Raw genomic sequence first — 20,359 nt, 5'->3', positions numbered from 1 at the left:
AGAAACAGGGTCACCTTTCGCAAGTGCGAGTACCTGAAAAGACTCCCAGCGTGTTTTTTTATTTTTTATGGATTTCTACTACGAGGGAAAACAATGCTCAGACAAAATAATTCCCATATGCCAAACATTTTTTATACAGAAGATAACACTTCGATAGCATAAAATTGCGGCATCAAATTATATTCCATTGCAAATGGATATACTTTGCATATTCCCATGTGCCTATTACGTGTCTATTATATATAAAAGTAAAGAAGCTCTGAAGAACGACTGGGGCATATGATACCACAAAGATTAACCGAGAACAAACTCCAAAGCAAACAGGAAACACAAGATAACACTGCTTGCTAAAGCGTAAACGCCTTATTTTCCATATTAGTAACACCCGTTTAGCCAGGAAATCCACAACCATCAATCCATACACAGGCACAAGCACCGAAGTGGTTACAGAAAGAGGGCTAACAGAGAAAGATGTTCATGTACATGACCACTTTTAGGACTGAAACGGAGATTTGAGAAACCCAAAAGGCACTTCATTTCTTTCCTCTAAGTTTCGCACCAAGAGCTCTCTCCAGTTTAGAGATTATCTGTTGATTTGGAATTGCCTTTCCAGACTCATACTCCTGGATGATTTGCGGCTTCTCATTTATCAACTGCAAAACAACAAGAAGTATCAGAACCATTTTTATACAGATTGTGGAATCACCCACCTGGTACAGTTAATCTGTTCAAGTTTTCCCTTTTCTACTATCTTTTTCAGATTTGGGGGGTTGGTTGGGGAGGGGTGAGACAGAATGGTGTTTCATACCTGGGCAAGTTGCGCCTGAGTCAGCTTCTTATCTTGTCGAGCTTGCATGATGGCTTTCTTCAGTTCAGTTGGTACCTTTTGATCTGATAACAAGGTCAAAAATGAGAAATTACAAGCGGATATTATCATAGGAAATAATAAGTTTGCACTGGTACAAAATACCAGTATTAATGAAATGCATACAAAAAAGAGTAGAAATAGAGACAGGAGTCAAAGCAGCTCAAACAACAAAACCAGGTCATAAGTAGCAGGAGATTCCTCAGAGTGAAAGAAAGAGCACATTTAAAGAGAAAAGAGAGAGCACATATGAGACGAAGCTACCCCCAGCAACGAGACATCACAGGCTTAAGAATTGTGTATGTTGAATAAAACATTTTTCCAGCAGGAATGGATAAAGCAGACTATATGTAATGTGTTTCTGAATAAAGCGAATAGATGCAGAGAAAGCGTTCAAGATGATGTTCATTTGCCGGGGTAGATCGTGCTTCGAAAAGTTTTTGGGCATTATTTATTCATACTCAGAGACCTTTAGAAGGCATCTTCTTGTCTAACTACTTTTACTTCAAAGAAATTTCAAAATTTCGCAAAAACGTAAGCAGTCTCTGATGAAAGTATGTTTCCGATACATAAAAGGTAGTAATAGTAAGCATAGTGCAGGCAAAATAATGTAGGGAGAACATAAGTACCAAAAAAAAATCAAAGAAGAACTGGAAGCAAGCATGACTTCAACTAAAAGAACACAACATACTTTAAATGTGGTATACTCAATGAAGCATTATTAAATTATAAAAGGTGTTGCTTTAACTTACGAGCCAAATTCTCAGTATCTTCATCAAGTTTCCTGGTGTTCAAGGTCGTACTACTGGAGGCAGCTTTGTTTGTGCCAGCAGCAGCTGCAACAGAAGATAGATGTTGTAAGTACAGATTAGCACTCAATAAAATATACACAAGCTAACCAAAAGGAAAAATAGGCAACATAGAAATTGAAAAAAAAAAGGAAGATTTAATACACAAACCAACTGATGGAAAGGGGGGAAAAGGTACGACAAAAAGAGAATATTCTATTGAGTTCATCGTATTTCCATCCAAGGACCTCATATTTGTAGAAATTTACACACTAACAATAAGGATTCTGAGAGTATTTGTGAATGTAAATCAAGAATGACCAAATGTTAGATAGGTGCCATCAGTCATCTCATCTCCATCAAATAAACTAAAGAATTCCAGTTTCATTGAAGATTAGAAAAAAATCAGGTTTCATGATACAATACTAATGATGCTTGATAGTTCCAAAATGGAAGTCGTCTCAAAGGACCTAAAATCTACCAAAATCCATGCGACTTATCAAAGCAAAACACATGGGATGCAATAAATTCAATACAGACAATATCAATTAGTTGAGATTAAGGCGTAATATTGCAACATTTACATCAGATCTCGTGTTTGCCAAGAATTGTTTTAGTTTAATACAGATTTGTGTTCCAGTGCAAGGATGAATATGAATGTAGAGAACCTCCAGCTTTGAAGAATCCCTAAAGACAAATATTATTGAGTATCTGAATGGGATGGGCTCGAATAGAGCATATTAGCACAAAGGGTTCATATAGCTGACCACAAAAAGTTGGAACTAAGGCATAGTTGCTGTAATTGTCTTCTATCTTCCTCCTGTAGGGGAACGGATAGGAAAGGGAGACGCGTTTAGTATTATACTTCCAATCAACTTTCCTAGTTATGAATATTGGGAAGACATGGAAATTTGTCACTGGCAATGGAAGGATGATAATAGACTTCCACTCACACAAACTTAAGCAGAAAATCTACTAACTGATTTCAATGAAAATGAACAACTTTAGGCATCAGATGAACGTGAACCCCACAGCATATCAGATATTACACCAGGCCTAAAGGTCATAATCACCCACAAAATTTCAATTAAACAAATACGGATGCTTGGAATAGCATATAAAGGCACGTAGAAGAATCAATCAAAGATATGCATACAGGTGATAATCTAATACTTAAAAAATGAAAACCCTAGCCGACAGAATTTGCACATATACGTATTTAGATGGCCAAATTGGAGCCGTGGAGAGAGAAATAAAAATCGAAAACACGCACACACACACACACAGGACAGGAGCAGAAATAAGAATCGAGATAAAAATAATTTATCGAAATAAAGTTAAATTGAAAAATCAACAGATATTATGAGCAACCGAAGAAAAGGTTATTATAAAATTAATAAGGCTAAGATCGAAAAATAAAGCAATATTATGTATAACGACGTTGTAGGAATGATAAGAAAGGGCTGGGAATAGGAGGATACGAACATTTTCGGATGGTTTCGATCTCAGCACCGGAGCGACGGGCGGCGTTGACGGCTTTCTCATCCTTGCGTGCGGCGGCGGTAGGCGCCTTCTTGCGGATTACCACCGGCTCCCAGTCTTGTGCTATTCCTCCACTCATCCTTTGTTCTTCTTCTCGAAAAAAAAAATATCTCTATTGACCCTTGCTTTTGTTTCGCTTTGTTACTACGCTCTTTGGAAAATATTCCAGTCTCTGTGCTTGTCCCTTTATATAGAGGGATACTTTAGGGCATGTTTGGTTGCTGGTTAGCATCTTTGCGAATTATGGTCTATCCGAATTGGTTTCTCTTTATTTTCTTTTTTGTAATTTTATACACCTTCTTCTCTTCTTCTTTTTTTTCGATTTTCGAGTACACCTTTTCTTTTCTCTTTTTTCGTCTTACTATATGACATTGTAGTTCAAACGAGACCTCTTGACTATTAGGTAACTCAAATAGGGACAATCCACTAGTATAAATTAAAATTGTGATTGCTTAACTATCGTACTCATTCGCACTGCTTTCAGAGTTTAAAAGTTCTTTCGTTTTTTTATTCTTGTGCTTAAAACCAGATTTAGAGTTGCCTTTGATGATGTCATACAATTTTTCTTTAGAAGCCACTTTCTACGTCAAAATATGAATTGCTTAAAAGAAACTTAAAAACTTTGCTATTACGGACCAATTAAAGAGCAATGCGCACTTGCTCGGCCAGACCATTCTATCATACTGAACTCAGTTGCCGATTTTCAATTTGCCATGTGTTGTTCTTTGAAATAGAAGTTAAAAGCTTGAAAATCACGAAGGAAATATCAGTCATTTTTGGGCATATTGACTCTTTGAAAGCTATAATATCATATTAAAGTAGAACCAAGAGAGTAAACAAAGATGGCACAGTAAGTTGATCGTGATTTGATGTGTTAAGGGTCGGCCAAAAAATAAACGATGTGTTAACATTTTCAATATTTCTTACATCTGCTAACTTAAGATAAATTGAAGAAACCATTGAAGGAAGCATTTCGATCTGTGTGTGTGTGTGTGTGTGTGTGTGTGTGATGGTGCCCGGACCAACTTGGGAGCACTGAAACATTTAGATCAGTTGTTGTCAATGTAAACATAAGGAGATAAAAGAAAACAAAGATTTTCCATCTACATACAAAACCTATCCTCCCAACTACATTCATCTTAAACTAGCAAAAGTAGACATTACGAATACGACATGACCTAGAGACTAGAACAAGAGATCTCAAATGCATACAGCAACTTGAGACATTAAAACCATTCCACCTAGCATCCCCTATCTTCTACATAGCAACTCCTGTCATTTATGAACATCATCATCCTTCTGACTCTCTTTTTCGTCATTTGCAACAATTGGGCACTCTTTGGAAGGTTCCTGTAATTGAGTTTGAAATTAATTAAAAGCTTAGGATATTATTTGTTACAAGTCCAAAAGAGAAAAGAGAACTAGAGGTTGGGTCAAGATATAAGTACTGCAGGACGCACAACTCCCAGCAAAAAAAATTTTCTTATTTGGCAGAGATTGAAGAGTAGTACATCGATCAATCCCCACACAGGTCCTGATACTATGCAAAATCTACCAAGTAAAACTTATGATGACATTTTTGTTTTCCTTCTTTTCGAATTCAATATAGCTTATGAAATTTATGAAAACTCCTTTGAGACAGTGGGTCAGATGGGGTGATGTGATTTACAATGTATGCTTAGATACATTTGATTGTTTAACAAGTTTAGGATGAATTCATGGTTGGAGGGACTAGTGGGTGCAACCTATGGAAAAATCAGAAGAATATGTGAATAAGACACCAACACGGCAGTTAGCAATTTCTGTCAACGGTATCTAGGATTCATTTTTCCAAAAGGCCCATTCAAGTTTGAGAACTAACCCTCTTCCTCACAAGCATACTCGTCATAGGTCACCTTCCTTCGCAATCTTACCCTCTTCATTTGCAAACCTGGTCATTCTTTCTTCTTCTTCTTTTTTTCTTTTTTTTAAAGATAAAGGCAAACCTGGTCATTCTTTAACCAAGCATGCTTGATTAACAAGCCAAAGATTTCTACAACAGTCCCCTCTCCAGGGATCATTAACTTTTTCCTTTTTACTTATATTAGGGCTGCATCAAACTCGACACTTCCATTGAACCATAAAGCATTTTATTCTAGTAATTCACAATCAGAACTAAACTTAGTGTTTGTGATTTGACTTTTCCATGTGATGAGAAATCATTTATACATAAATCTCATACTTAGAAACATCTTCAACAATTACCTATCAAAAAATATATATCTTAAGAAATACAAGCAGCTATATTCATGTTTAAGATATACTTGGTTCCTGGTAGAAATACTTACAAACATGGCCAATCCCTCCATCCCAAGTCAAAACAACTAAATTGCAGTGTGATTTAGGACATGAATTTCTTGATTTTTTTTTCCCGGAAAAAAGCACTACCAAACTTATCTAATACTATTTGACTGGGGTAAGATATTAATTTCACTTGTATAAAATAAGTAGTAGTGGAGGAAATAGTAAAGAGTTGAAATTTTGGTTTGACAGCTAAAATATCAGATCAAGTTTGAATCAGTTAAATGATTTAAGCTCTTTATTGATAAGGTAAAGTAAACAAAAAGATTTGAATTCTTGAAAGTTTGAATCAGTTAAATGATTTAAGCTCTTTATTGATAAGGTAAAGTAAGCAAAAAGATTTGAATTCTTGAAACATATGAAAGTTTTTTAAAAACAATATTATTAATGAAATAGTGTCAAACATTTCGACATTCCAAAATAAAACATATAAATTGGAACAGATAAAGTACTATAAACATTATCCTTATATAATTAAACATATTTTGAAAATAATTGCAAAAATGGTAGCTGCGTTACCTTTTAATATAATAGCGACATATATCATGGCCAGAGGGAGTAGGCCACAAAACTAATCATCTTAGAAACATCAAAATAAACATTGTACAGCAACCTAGTAGAAGATATCCATGGAACATTCAATTAAGAAGTAAAAGCAAAGCCTTACCACCCAATTGGATGCAACCTCTGCATTCACTTTCAGTGCTTCGAGACTTAAACAGCTGAGATCTTCCAAGAGTCCATCAGCCCCGTATTTGCTCACAGTATTCCCCTAAAAACAAAACACAAGCCAATCAACTGGTGCGAAATTACAGCTCCATAATAATCATAGCATAGAAGTAATATAGAGATACCCACCGGAAAAAAAAATCAAGAGAAGAGATATAAGTCCAGAAACTTCACCAGACAATCCCTGAAACCCTCCCAATTCCCTTTTGGTGTTTCTATAATCCCATTTTAGAGATCTTCACGACATCCATTAGCACTGGCATCAAGTTTATTATGCTAAAGATAAAGTAGAGTTACTAACAGCCACTGACTCTTACTAGCTGGAGATCTCCATGGGAACTAAATGCAAAATAAACACTCACCAGGCAATTAAAGACCCCCTCTGCACTCTCTTTGGTTGTTTCACGAATACCTTTGCTGAAATCTCCCAAGCTTCTATCAGCAGTGGCTTCACTTGGAGAATTGTGCTAAAGACAAAAGACAAGTCAGCTAACACTTAGCATAATCTTAATCAAACTGTCAATTTTATAAATAGCACACAGAAAGCCGTCAAACGAACCTCTAATTCAGTGGAGCCACCACATTTTCCTTGTTGGTTTTCATTAATCAAAGACACTTTCAACAGAGACGCTTCAATACTGCTGACACTTACAGAATTTGTGGTTTTGCATTGACCACTCAAACATTCTTCACCACCATCATCTACATTCCCCTGCAATATGTCAAACTGATAATATATTGGCTTTGCATAGCAGGTAATGACTTAACATCCATCTTTTTTCACTCTGTTTGACATAAGCATTATGAGATAGCTCAAAGCTTCAACAAATGGAACATAAACTCATTAACTATAAAGGGAGTAGTACCTTCGCAAAAAGAAAGAAAAAAATGTAAAGGGAGTAGTAAAACTAAAATCCACCATCCCCCCCCCCCCTTCCACACCCCCCCCCCCCCCACACACACACACCCAAACTAAAACTTTTAAACAATCTCAGCATCTTGATATTATGTAACTGCTTATCTACCTATTCGGGATGGGTTTAAGATCAAATTTCACTCAATCCCAAATTAGTTGAGACTTTGAGTTCACTATATCTATGTCCAATTTCTTCTATTTTTAGGCGCATAATGGGCTCGTCCCATTACCCTTCTCTTACTTAAATACCAGGCTTTTGTATGCAGCAGGGTTCTAACCCGTAGCGTGTGCCTAACATAGCCTAACATGCACATCAGGCGCTGTGATCTTACCATTAGACCAAAGCCATCTATGTTGAATTGAAACCAATACGAACAGTAAAAAGTTACCTGAGCCTTATCACCTGCAGAAAGTACAATGGAAGGAAGGCGATTAAAATCCCAACCAAGGATTTCGCAAACGACCTGACAATAAGCCCGATGAGCCCGTCTCTTCTTGGTCTTAGCAATGGTTACGGCATGCTGAACAAGAGCCCCGCAGTTCTTAAACCTCTTCCACCCTTTCTCACGTACTCCACAACACACAAGACAACAAAACTCCCCATTCTCACGATTTCTTTCATAGTACTCTCTCAACCCATCATCTTCCTTGAACAATTTCATGAAAAAATCGTAGTCTTTAAAACCCTCTTCCTCCTCGTCCTCACTGTCGAAATCGTCTTCGTTGTCAGTTATATACTCAGAAAAATCATCTTCGTCGTCGTCTAGGGTGAGTGTGGCTTTTAGATATTCAGAAACAGCGAGCAATGCCGGAAGCTGAGCCTTATTCGCGGCCTCCTCTTCGGCGGTGGGCAAAGGGGTTTGTAACTTTGATTTTGAACTGTCATTTGGCCAGCTGGAAGGCCAGCCTGACGATTCAGCAGTGGGTTTACAGGGCCACTCAACGACACCGGAGTTTGGAAGTGGGTCGGAATTTTCGAGGTCATTTTGGGTTTTCTTTGCCATCTTAATTGCTTGCTTTCTCTGTAGAAGTGGAGGGCTGAAAGCTGAAACAGTTACCTAGTGTTGGTCTTGAGGAGTCCTAGGCGCTATATAGAGTGGAAATGGAGGTAGGCAACTTTTGAATTAAAAAGGGGAATTATTAAGTTAAGAAAATAGACATTGGTTACCGTGATTGTAAAAGTAATTCCACTATAAAATCTGATAGTATAAATTTTGGTTTGCTTATATTGTACTTTCGTTATAAAATCTGGTAGATCCAATAGAATTTTATATTAAAATTTTGTATCACATACAACGTGTGATAACAATCACGATTAACTAACGAGAAAAAGAAGTGAAATAACAAAATTGTTCTTATGCCAAAAGCCCTTTCTAGTTTTTTCATAAAAGGTTAAGATTTAAATTAGAAATCACAATTTATCTAGTTTAAGACTAACTGCACGTTCAAGAATATACACATCATATTTAATTTAATGCAGTACATTAAACAAATCATAAGTACTAAGTAATGAGAGATTATTAATTTCAATATTACAAACATGATATTATAAATTACAACATAATTATGTTTGCTAACTATAACTCATTTCCTCTGTCAACGTGTGGCCTAACATTTTTACATGCCTAATATTGATATTTAGTGTACGAACAATATAAGTTGAAGATTTGAGTCATGCAAAACGGTAAGTGAAAATACTACTAATTCTCCTTGTATACGGATAAAATCGGATCCAATAAGTACCCTGGTTCCTTGTATACGGGTAAAACCGGGTCCTATGAGCATCCCGATTTTCCGGTGAGGTAAACGTAGCAGAGACGTGACGGTAAGAAAACGGAATCAAATCAGGAGCCTCTCGTATCAGGGCCTGAGCTAAACGCCTACCCTCAGAGCCATTGGGACCATATCCCACGGATCCGGTTCGAGTCCCAAGACTTCGGAGAGCATTACTAAACGATCGCGCGTGACTAACAAAAGGCCGTGATATTCGTGCCCAACCAGATATCACGGCGTGAATCTCGGCCCATATCGGCAGAAAATCAATGATTAGTGAAAAAGAAGATTTTTTACCTTTCTTAGAATTGTACCTAGAGTAAAACTCCCCTACTATATAAAGGGAAAGCTAATTATTCATTAAAGACTGTGTAACACACATACCAAGGCAATATATTTCTATTCTTTCTAAAAGTTATTCAAAGCTCTTGTTTTCGTTCATAAGTTCTTCATAAGTGCTAGCTCGGAACCTAAGGCACGCTCCTTGTTAGGCCTTTAACCGAGCTCGGATTCACTATCATCATTGATTTGGTTATTTATTTTATCTTTTACTTGCTTATCTAATGCCATTAGTCACTTGTATTGAATTAATCCACATATCCTTAAAACCGCGTATACATTCAATTGTTATCCGTTTTTAAGGGTAAACAGTTTGGCGCCCACCGTGGGGCTAAGGATAATAGTAGTAATTTAATACAAATTTTCATAATGCACTCTATTTTATGCTTGTTCATTGAGATTTTAATTTCAGGTTAACTTAAGAATGACAAACTCTCAATCTGCGCACTTAAACATTGATGTTGAGTCTGGCCATCATGGCGAAAACAATAATATAGTGCCTAGCAATTAGGTGCCCCCTATTGATCCCAATGGGGTCCCAGTTGCAGAACTGATCGATGCCAACTCGCATGTGGCCATCGATGCGAACCTGTCGACCGACCCCGAGAACAGCGTTTGCGGAGGGACCCGATCAATAGCTCGGGGCACGTACGACGGTGAAGGCGACAGGATCAATCTGCGGGCGATCTTCAAAATGTTACTCAACAAGCGGTGATACCCAAGTTGTAGAACCAAAGTCGCGCCCCCATCAGAGTTGAGTTCGAACCATCCCGGGAAAACACTTAAAAAAATGAACATGTCATAGGAAGGCTGGGTGAAATTGAGCCCGGGCCCAACCCCGAAATAATAAAGATGCTTGAGAAACTCACAAAATGGGTGGAATCCGGGGAGAAGAAGATTGAAGCCAACGACAAAAAAGTAGAGACCTATAACTCTAGAGTTGATCAAATTTCAGGAGCACCCCCGATATTGAAAGGCCTGGACTCCAAAAAATTTGTCCAAAAGTCTTTCCCCCCGAGTGCAGCATCAAAGCCAATCCCGAAGAAGTTCCGTATGTTCGAAATTCCCAAGTATGACAGAATCACGGACCCAAACGAGCACGTGACCTCCTACACGTGTGATAAGTGAGGATTTTGACTACTTATTAGTGCCTTTACGCTTTTGTTTTAGTCTAAAAGAATAAAAAATATTCCTGAAACTAATAAAATATGTAAAATTACAGGAATGCTGGAAGTTGGACTCCCGAGATAAAATTCGACTCAAAAAGGAGTAGTCTAAGTACAAGGCAATAAAGAGCACAAAAACATGCAAAGTGTGGTCTGCAAAATTCCATCTGCGACCGCAACCAAAGAAGGAAAAGTCAGCAGACATTCGTGCAAATTGCGAACCGCACATGAATTATACGGCCGCAAAAGATGGGCTTAAGATCAAGATTAGAGAGATGACAAAAATACCAAGTCCACAGCTTCATTGAATTGCGGACCACATAAGATTTGTGCGGCCACAGAAGATTGTTTTGCGGCAGCAATCATACTAGTGCAGACCGCATAAGAGTGCTTTGCGGCCGTAGTTCTAAATTTGTGGACCACATAAATGTTGCCTAGCGGCCGCAGTTCAAAATTGTGCGGCTGCAGAATCCCAGCTCCTGCCAGATGAAGAAGTTTGCGGACCGTACATGGAATTGTGCGGCCGCAGAACCTCCTGAGGGGTATTTTTGTCCGATATTTTCAAACATGTATAAATAGAAGAGTTTCACGAAATTATGTCAAGTTTTGACATCAGCAACTACTGTAGCCGTTTTTCTTTGCCTTTGTTGGAAGTTTTCTTTATTTTGGTATATTTTACAATATATTTTATAATTTTAATCTTACATTATAATTTTAATTAGTCTTTCTTCTTCTTTTTCTTTAAACCCAAGCATGAGTAGCTATATTTTTACTATGGTTGTGACCCAACACTAGTGTGTAAACCTTATGAGTACCTAATTTAGTTCTTATTTATGATTGGGTGTATATTATTTAGCCTAGTTCATGCTTTAATTTGTGGAATTAATGGTTGCAAACATTAGTTCATGCCTATTTGACTTAGTCTCTACTTGAGAAAGGGAGACTTAGTCTAGGAAAACTTATCTAACAAGGAATTGGGTCAATCGAGAGATTGATTAATCCAATTAAAGGGTTTAACCTAGAGATAGTAATAAGCCGACTTGAGCTTTTATCAACTGTTTTGTGTGATACCCATTTGGTATTGAGAAAGTCAAATTGGGCAAAAACACTCTCTGACCGAGAGGTATTGAGTGGGTAATTGAGATTTGATAGCTATAATATACCCCGATCAATAAAATAAGCAGTAAGATCTTTATCCCATTAGACAAACACTTAGGTAATGGTCACAGCCCTAGGCGTTTTACCAATTTGAAAAAACCTCAAAATCAAGTATTCCTAGTCTTCTTTCTTTATTCTGCAATCTTTACTGTAAAATTAGAAATAGAAATAAAACCTTTTTGTAGAAGTGCAAATCAAGATAATTCAATCACGCGCATTAAAATATATACCCTAACTCCCATCTTAGCTCCCTATGGATTCGACCCCGACTCTTAGTTGGGTTACTATAATTGCAAACGACCGTTTCGTACATTTTTAGAGGTGTGCATTTGGACGCGATAAAGTTTTTGCGCCATTGCCGGGGAGTTAAAAACGGTGTTAGCTATATATTTGGGTGTGTTTTTGGAATATCTTCTTTTCCTTCCGTATTACTAACTTGTTTGATAAATCATAGGTACAACCATGGCAAACAATGAGCTCGAAAAAATTGCTTTGGGGGATGTGGACGTTTAGGATGACCAGGTGTATGAGGTTCCTCTTGAACCTCAAGCCAATAGAAGAGGCTGAGTGCGCATGACAATGTGCCCTTTCCACACCCACCTCCACCACGAGCGGCTCCACACGGGTATTACCCAATGAAGGATATGCAAGTGCAATAGTCCCTTCTCGTATTAAGGCGGGCAACTTTCAAATAACCAACGTAATGCTCACTTTGCTAGAGAAATGAGGGTTCTTCACCGGTGCTCCAAGTCAAAATGCATACAAATATTTGAAGAGGTTTGTGGTCACGTATTGGGGGAGTAAACAAACAAATGTCTCCGAGGATGATTTGAGGCTAAGGCTTTTTCCCTTCTCTCTACGGGGGAAAGCTTTAGATTGGTTGGAACGTTTGCCGAACCATTCCATTCATACTTGGGATGAATTGTTCGAAAAGTGTATTTTCAAGTACTTCTCTCCGAGGCACATTGATACACTTTGGGATGAAATTTTGGCATTCAAGCAAGAGCCAAATGAACCTCTACATGAGATATGGAAACTATATAGAACAATGGTTAAAGAATGTCCCAACAACGATATGACGGAGAACATGATTCAACAAACTTTCTATCGTGGGATCAACACAACCAACCAATGTGTAGTAAACCAACTTGCCAGTGGAAACTTCATGACTACGCCTTATGCGGAGGCGTGTGAGATTTTAGATGAAATGGCAGAAACATCATCTGCATGGAAATCCTGGGCCAATGTTCCACAAGGCGATCCCAACGTGATCCACCTCCACAAAGAGTTGCATGACCATGGGCAAGCCATAGACGAATTGATTACCACCATGAACCAACTAGCAAAGGCTCAACTTTAACAAGTGTAAAATCCTAGGCAAGTCAATGCGATGAAGGGAGTAAGCATGATGATGAACAAAATAAGAACCAAGGGTCCACAAATGCAACATAGAGTGGACAATTTTGTGCAAGAAGATAGTGGGTTTGATCAAGACGACTCTTACAATGACCAAGAAGAGGAGGTACAATATGTGAACAACTTTCAAGGGCAAAGAAACAACTTCCAAGGCCCAAGCCAATAACAATTACGACCTCAAAACAATTAAAGCAATTAGAATTCTCACAACCAAGGAAATTGGAGTGGTGAAAACAATTAAGGAAATTGGAGTAACAACAACAATCAAGGAAATTAGAGTGGTGGCAACAATCAAGGGAATTGGCATAACAATAATAATCAAGGCAATTGGGGAGGCAACAATCAAGGCGGATGGAGAATTAATCAAGGTAATCGGGGGTCGGGTTTTCAAAGGTCCCCGGTGTATCAACAACCGAGCAACCTGCCTCCTTATCCTTCCCATGGTCCTAGTTCTTCCAGCAATGAAATGGGGAGTATTGAGAACATTTTCAAGAAAATGATGGAAAATAATGTCGATTCCAATGCCCAACTTGCCTCACACAACACATTGATCCACAACTTAAAAAGTACAAATGGGAAAAATCTCTCAAGCTCTAAATTCTTGTCCTAAGGGGGCACTACCAAGTGACACGGTGGTGAACCCAAAGTATAGGAACAACACGGGGCATGCCATGGCCGTTACTACAAGAAGTGAAAGAGGTGGGAATGCACCCACCTCAAGTTAAAGGCAACTTGTGGATGATGAGCAAGTGGTACAAGAAGAATAGGTCCCGAACAATGTGGTGCAAGCAAATGATGAAGTTCGGATTGATATTGATAGAGTGGAAGAGACTCAATTGGAGGTGAACCCGTCTAGGGATCACATTATTGACATACCGGAGCGGTAGTGCAAAAGTCTAAGGCACCATTGCCTAAGCCTACACCTCCATACCCTCAAAGGCTTGCCAAGCAAAATGGCGAGAATCAATTCAAGAAGTTCATTGAAATGATGAAGAGTCTCTCAATCAATGTGCCATTAGTGAAAGCTTTGGAATAAATGCCCAGTTATGCAAAATCTATGAAGGATCTAGTGACAAATAAGCGGTCAATGAATTTTGAAACTATCAAAGTCAATCATCAAGTGAGTGTAATTGTTTATTCAATGGCTCCTAAGTTGGAAGATCCATGTGCTTTCACAATTCCTTGTACAATTGGAAGTGCCGAGTTTGCTAAAGCTCTTTGTGATCTTAGGGCATGTATCAATTTGATGCCCTATTCGGTTTTCAAGACATTGGGAATTGGGCAACCAAGACCTACTTCTTTGAGATTGCAAATGGACGATCGTACCATGAAGAGACTGTTGGGAGTGATTGAAGATGTATTGGTTCGTGTTGATAAATTCATTCTTCTGGCGGATTTTGTCATTCTTGATTGTGAAGTGGATTATGAGGTGCCGATTATTCTTGGACGACCTTTTCTTGCTACGGGGAAGGATCTTTGTGATGTGGAAGTCGAAGAACTCACGTTCCGAGTGGGTGATGAAAAAGTGGTATTCCATGTGTGCAAATCCATGCGTCAACCAAATAGCAATGAGGTGTGTTATTTTGTGGACTTGGTGACCGATGTGATTGTTGATGACACAAGTTCCACGATCAATGTGGGTGATATGTTGGAGGCCGTCTTGTTCAACTTTGATGATGACGATATTGATGGCTTCATGGAATGTGTGAACTCTTTGCAAGGATGGGGTCGTACAATTATGTACCTTGAAAACTATCCTTGGATCTTGAAAATAGAAAAACTCCTAATTCAAAGCCTTTCGTTGAAGAGCCTCCTAACTTGGAGTTGAAGCCACTGCCTCCACATCTTCAGTATGAATTTATTGGCCCTTGTTCTACTTTACCGGTTATTCTTTTCTTTTGTTTGACTAACATATAGGTAGATTCTACATTGGCGGTGCTACATAAGAGGAAGAAGGCTATTGGTTGGACATTGGCGGATATTCGGGGAATAAGCCCCGCATTTTGCATGCACAAGATCAATTTGGAGGAGGATTCCAACCCATCTATTAAACATCAAAGGAGACTCAATGAGGCTATGCAAGAAGTTGTCAAAAAGGAAATTATCAAGTGGTTGGATGTCGGGGTTGTTTACCCCATTTCCGATAGTTCGTGGACTCCTCCGATTCAATATGTCCCAAAGAAGGGGTGCATAACGGTGGTCACCAATGACAAGAATAAGTTGATTCCTACAATAACGGTGACCGGGTGGAGAGTGTGTATAGACTATTGTAAGCTCAACAAAGTCATACGGAAGGATCATTTCCACTTCCCTTCCTTGACCAAATGCTTGATAGGTTTACCGATCGTGCTTTCTATTGCTTTCGAGATGGATATTCGGGCTACAACCAAATCCTTATTTCTCCAGAAGATCAAGAGAAAACAACCTTTACATGTCCCTATTTTACTTTTTCATTCAAGCGGATGTTATTTGGTTTATGTAATGCACCGACGACTTTTCAAAGGTATATGATGGCTATCTTCATGGACATGGTGGAGGACTACCTTGAAGTTTTTATGGATGACTTCTCGGTGATTGGAGATGCTTTTGATGATTGTCTTACAAATTTGGATAAAGTGTTGCCAAGATGTGAAGAAACAAATTTGGTGCTAAATTAGGAGAAATGTCATTTCATGGTCGAGGAAGGCATTATCCTTGACCACAAAATCTCAAATAATGGAATTAAATTTGACAAGGCAAAGATTGAGGTGATTTCTAAACTTCCACCTCCAACTTCGGTGAAAGGCGTGCAGAGTTTCCTAGGCCACGTGGGGTTTTACTGGCGTTTCATCAAAGATTTCTCTAAGGTGGTAAATCTGTTGTGCAAGCTTCTAGAGAAAGATGTTAAGTTTCACTTCAATGATGATTGCATAAGAGCCTTTGAATTTTTAAAGTTCAAGTTGACAACCACTCCCATTATCACCGCTCCTAATTGGAGTATCCCTTTTGAGCTCATGTGTGATGCTAGTGACGTAGCGGTTGGGGCTGTTTTGGGGAAACGCATCAACAAGATTTTTCATCCGGTCTACTTTACTAGTAAGACCTTGAATGGTGACCAAATCAACTATACCATTATGGAGAAAGAGCTGGATTTTCAATGAAGGAGGTGTCATGGTTCGTGGATTTAGCAAGTTTTCTAGTGTGTGGAATCATCCCGGATGAGTTCTCTTCGAACCAAAGGAAGAAGCTCAATTGAGATTGTCAAGATTATTATTAGGATGAGCCATACCTTTTCAAAATTTGCATGGATAGGGTGATTATAATATGTGTACCAAAAGAAGAGCAAAGTTAAATTCTTGGGGCTTGTCATTCTTCGCCATATGGTGGTCACCATGGTGGAGAAAGAACGGCGGACAAAGTGCTAAGTTGCGATTTCTATTGGCCCACTCTTTACAAAGATGTAAGTGATGTGGTGAAAATATGTGATGAATGTCAATGGGCTGGTGAAATCTCGAAGAAGAATAAAATGTCTCACACTACCATTTTGGAGATTGATATCTTTGATATGTGGGGTATTGACTTCATGGGTCCTTTTATGATTTCTTGTGGAAACATCTACATCTTGGTCGCGGCTGATTATGAGTCTAAATGGGTTGAGGCTATTTCTCTACCCAACAATGAAGCTAGAAGTGTGGTGGTGTTCTTAAAGAAAAATATTTTCACAAGGTTTGGGGTCCAACGGGCTATTATACGCGATGGGAGGCCACATTTTTGCAACAAGGCTTTTGACATTTTACTTAGCAAGTATGGTGTTACTCATAAAGTTATGACTCCCTATCATCCACAAGCTAGCGGTCAAGTGGAAGTTTCCAACCGGGAGATAAATAGTATTTTGTCTAAAACAGTGAATGCTAACGGGACGGATTGGTCGAAGAAGCTTGATAATGCATTATGGGCTTATCGGACGGCTTTCAAAACACCTATCGGAATGTTTCCATACCAGTTGGTGTTCGGAAAAGCTTGTCATCTTCCGGTGAAACTAGAGCACAAAGCCATGTGGGCTCTAAAGAAGTTAAATCTTGATTAAGATGTAGCCGCTAACTTAAGGGTTGCACATTTGAATGAATTGGATGAGTTCCGGTACTATGTGCAAGTTCGTCCTTATACAAAGAAAAGATGAAATATCTTCATGACAAATACATTTGGAACAAAGAATTCAAGGTGGGCGATCTTGTATTGTTGTTCAACTCACGGTTGAGGATGTTTCCCGAAAAGCTAAAGTCTAAATAGAGTGGTCCCTTTGAGATTGTGGGTGTGACGCCCTTTGGTGCATTGGACTTGAAAAACAAAAACAATGAGGTATTCCGAGTCAATAGTCACCAGGTGAAGCACTATTTGGGAAAAGTTTGTGATGGCCACATCGTGGCAGTGATTCATTTCAATTGATGGTATTTTGCGTCGTGCCGTGACGTTGAATGAGGCACTTCTTGGGAGGTAACCCATGTTTCTTTTTCTTTTCTTTATTTCTTTTGTAGTTAGGTGTTATTTTTTGCTAACTTAATTTGAAGTCTGTTGCAGGGATGAGTGAGCTTTACAGGAATTGTGGACAGAAATATGGTTAAGTGTTGAAAGAATTGCGGACCGCAGTTGCATTGTGCGGAACGCACAATTATGGTTGCTGCAGCAAAAGGTGCTTTGCGGCCGCACAAGTGGAAGGTGGAAAATGACAGCTCTCTGAAGTTGGTCCATAAGAAAAATGGTCGATATGCGGCCACAACACAAAATCTACGGTCCGCAACAGGTAGTTGTGGCCGTACATACAATTCTGCGGACCGCAAAAACAAAAAGGCACTTAAGCCCCAGGTAACAAAGTGCGGACTGATCGCGTCCAAATACACACCTCTAAAAAGGTATGAAAACGGTCGTTTGCAATTATAGTAACCCAACTAAGAGTCAGGGTCGAATACACAAGGAGTCAATATGGGAGTTAGGGGTATATATTAATGCGCATGATTGAATTATCTTGACTAGGAATAGTTGTTTTTGAAGTTTTTTTAAATTGATAAAAAGCCTAGGGCCGTGACCATTAACTAGGTGTTTGCCTAATGTGATAAAAACCTTAATGCTTATTTTGTTGATTGGGGTGTATTATAGCTATCAACTCTCAATTACCCACTTAATACCTCTTGGTCAGAGAGTGGCTTTGCCCAATTAGGCTTTCTCAAGACCAAATGGGTATCACACAAAATAATTGATAATAGCTCAAGTCAGGTTATTACTATCTCTAAGTTGAACCATTTAATTGGGTTAATCAATCTCTCGATTGACCCAATTCCTTGTTAGATAAGTTTTCCTAGACTAAGTCTCCCTTTCTCAAGTAGAGACTAAGTCAAATAGGCATGAACTAATGTTTGCAACCATTAATTCCACAAATTAAAGCATGAACTAGGCTAAATAATATACACCCAATCATAAATAAGCACTAAATTAGGTACCCATAAGGTTTACACACTAGGGTTGGGTCACAACCATAGTAAAAATCTAGCTACTCATCCTTGGGTTTGAAGAAAAAGAAGAAGAAAGACTAATTAAACTTATAATGTAAGATTAAAATTATAAAATATATTGTAAAATATACCAAAATAAATAAAACTTCCAAAAAAGGCAAAGAAAAACAGCTACAGTAGTTGTTGATGTCAAAACTTAACATAATTTCGTGAAACTCTTCTATTTATACATGTCTGAAAATATTGGACAAAAATGCCCTTCGGGAGGTTCTGCGGCCGCACAATTCCATGTGCGATCCGCAATCTTGCAGGATCTGGGATTCTGGGGTTGCACAATTATGAACTGCGGCCGCAAAGCAACATTTATGCGGTCCGCAGATTTAGAACTACGGCTGCAAGGCACTCTTCTTCAGTCCGCACAATTAGGTCTGTAGCTGCAAGGCACTTCTTCTACGGCCGCACAAGAATGTTACGGTCCGCATACTTAAAACTACGGCCGCAGGGCACTCTTCTTCAGTCCGCACAATTAGGTCTGCAGCTGCAAGGCATTTCTTCTGCGGCCGCATATTTCTTGTGCGGTCCGCAATTCAATGAAACTCTGGACTTGGCTTTTTTGTCATCTCTCTTATCTTGGATCCTAGCCCTGCTTTTGATGCCACACAATTCATGTGCGGTCCACAATTTGCTCAAAAGCCTGCTGAGTTTTCCTTCTTTGTTTGCGGCCGTAGATGAAATTCTGTGGATTGCACATTTTATGCTTTTGTGCCCTTTATTGCCTTGTGCTTATACTACTTCTTTTTGAGTCGAATTTCATATCGGGAATCGAACATTCAGCATTCCTGCCATTTTGCACATTTCATTAGTTTCAGGGACTCAATTCAATGTGTTTAGACTAAAACAAAAATTAAAAAACGCTAATAAGTAGTCAAAATCCCCACTTATCAACTCCCCCAAACTTAAGTCTTTGCTTGTCCTCAAGCAAACAAATTAATTCTCACCTCCACAAGTTAAAGGTCATTTTAGCAAGTCAAAGGTGAGCCATTCACACATCAGTTGGGACCAACAATTATCCACACTACTTATGTATTATCAACGAGGCGACAAGTTAAACATTTATGTACATATAGTTCTAATGTGACACTTGAGCATCAAGAGTTGACTTTATTCATCATGGAAGCTCGTTCTCTCATGTGGGTCATTGTGGATCCTAAACTCCTCCTCCTCTACTCTCCATTTGCCTAGCTCATTTAAGAATTTTAGCACTCAGTCCAAAGATTTAAGAAAGGTTCACTCATCACTCTCAAGAGAATGTCGCAAGTACGGCTTCAAGTACCATAGGCTTGCCCCTCATGTAGATCGCCACTAATATAAGCTCACTCAGCTTGAAATCAAGTTGGGCTTCTTTCGAGATGTAATGAAGGCTTTTGGATTAGTATTAGATACACTATGGTTGAGTGGGTTCACCTTTCCTTAAGCACTCCATTTTTCATTCTCGGTTCATACTTTGCCAATTCTTTGAGGCACCTTCTTTTCCTTGGGGAACTATACAGACTTAACATCACTCTTTGTTGATCTTGACGTTCATTTTCTCCCTCTTTGATTTCTCCATGTTTTGGATCATTACCTCTCTTTGAATCCCTTCAACTCTTCCACTTATTCCCTATTTCTTTTTTGTATTTTTCTTTTTGTTATTTTTCTTTTTTGGCCTTTCCTTATCATCATTTATTTTTTCTTTTTGTGCCTTGATACCTCTTTCAAGTTCCTCTTTTCTCCCCAAAACTTACATTTTTAGCCAATTATTTCACAAGAATGTTAAGTAAAAGCTCGGGTGCCAAGAGAGG

General features: G+C 38.7%; 2 protein-coding genes across 2 annotated transcripts; both read right to left on the bottom strand.

Moving 5' to 3' along the window:
* Nucleotides 1-348: 348 nt before the first annotated feature.
* Nucleotides 349-3,375, bottom strand: LOC107786426 (multiprotein-bridging factor 1b). The gene is made up of 4 exons (XM_016607896.2): nucleotides 3,139-3,375; nucleotides 1,618-1,701; nucleotides 809-891; nucleotides 349-653 (listed from the first exon to the last, which is right to left on the bottom strand). The coding sequence occupies exons 1-4, from the start codon at nucleotides 3,272-3,274 to the stop codon at nucleotides 534-536; spliced, it is 423 nt and encodes a 140-aa protein (XP_016463382.1). The 5' UTR covers nucleotides 3,275-3,375; the 3' UTR covers nucleotides 349-533.
* Nucleotides 3,376-4,060: 685 nt separating this feature from the next.
* LOC107786425 (uncharacterized) lies at nucleotides 4,061-8,277 on the bottom strand. The gene is made up of 5 exons (XM_016607895.2): nucleotides 7,570-8,277; nucleotides 6,824-6,976; nucleotides 6,627-6,731; nucleotides 6,203-6,307; nucleotides 4,061-4,545 (listed from the first exon to the last, which is right to left on the bottom strand). The coding sequence occupies exons 1-5, from the start codon at nucleotides 8,182-8,184 to the stop codon at nucleotides 4,471-4,473; spliced, it is 1,053 nt and encodes a 350-aa protein (XP_016463381.1). The 5' UTR covers nucleotides 8,185-8,277; the 3' UTR covers nucleotides 4,061-4,470.
* Between the last annotated feature and the right edge of the window lie 12,082 nt (nucleotides 8,278-20,359).

Source organism: Nicotiana tabacum, chromosome 2, assembly GCF_000715075.1.
Source record: "Nicotiana tabacum cultivar K326 chromosome 2, ASM71507v2, whole genome shotgun sequence".
Lineage (NCBI taxonomy): Eukaryota > Viridiplantae > Streptophyta > Magnoliopsida > Solanales > Solanaceae > Nicotiana > Nicotiana tabacum.
Note: the sequence above shows the minus strand (reverse complement) of the source record. Positions and strands in the feature narration are given on the sequence as shown.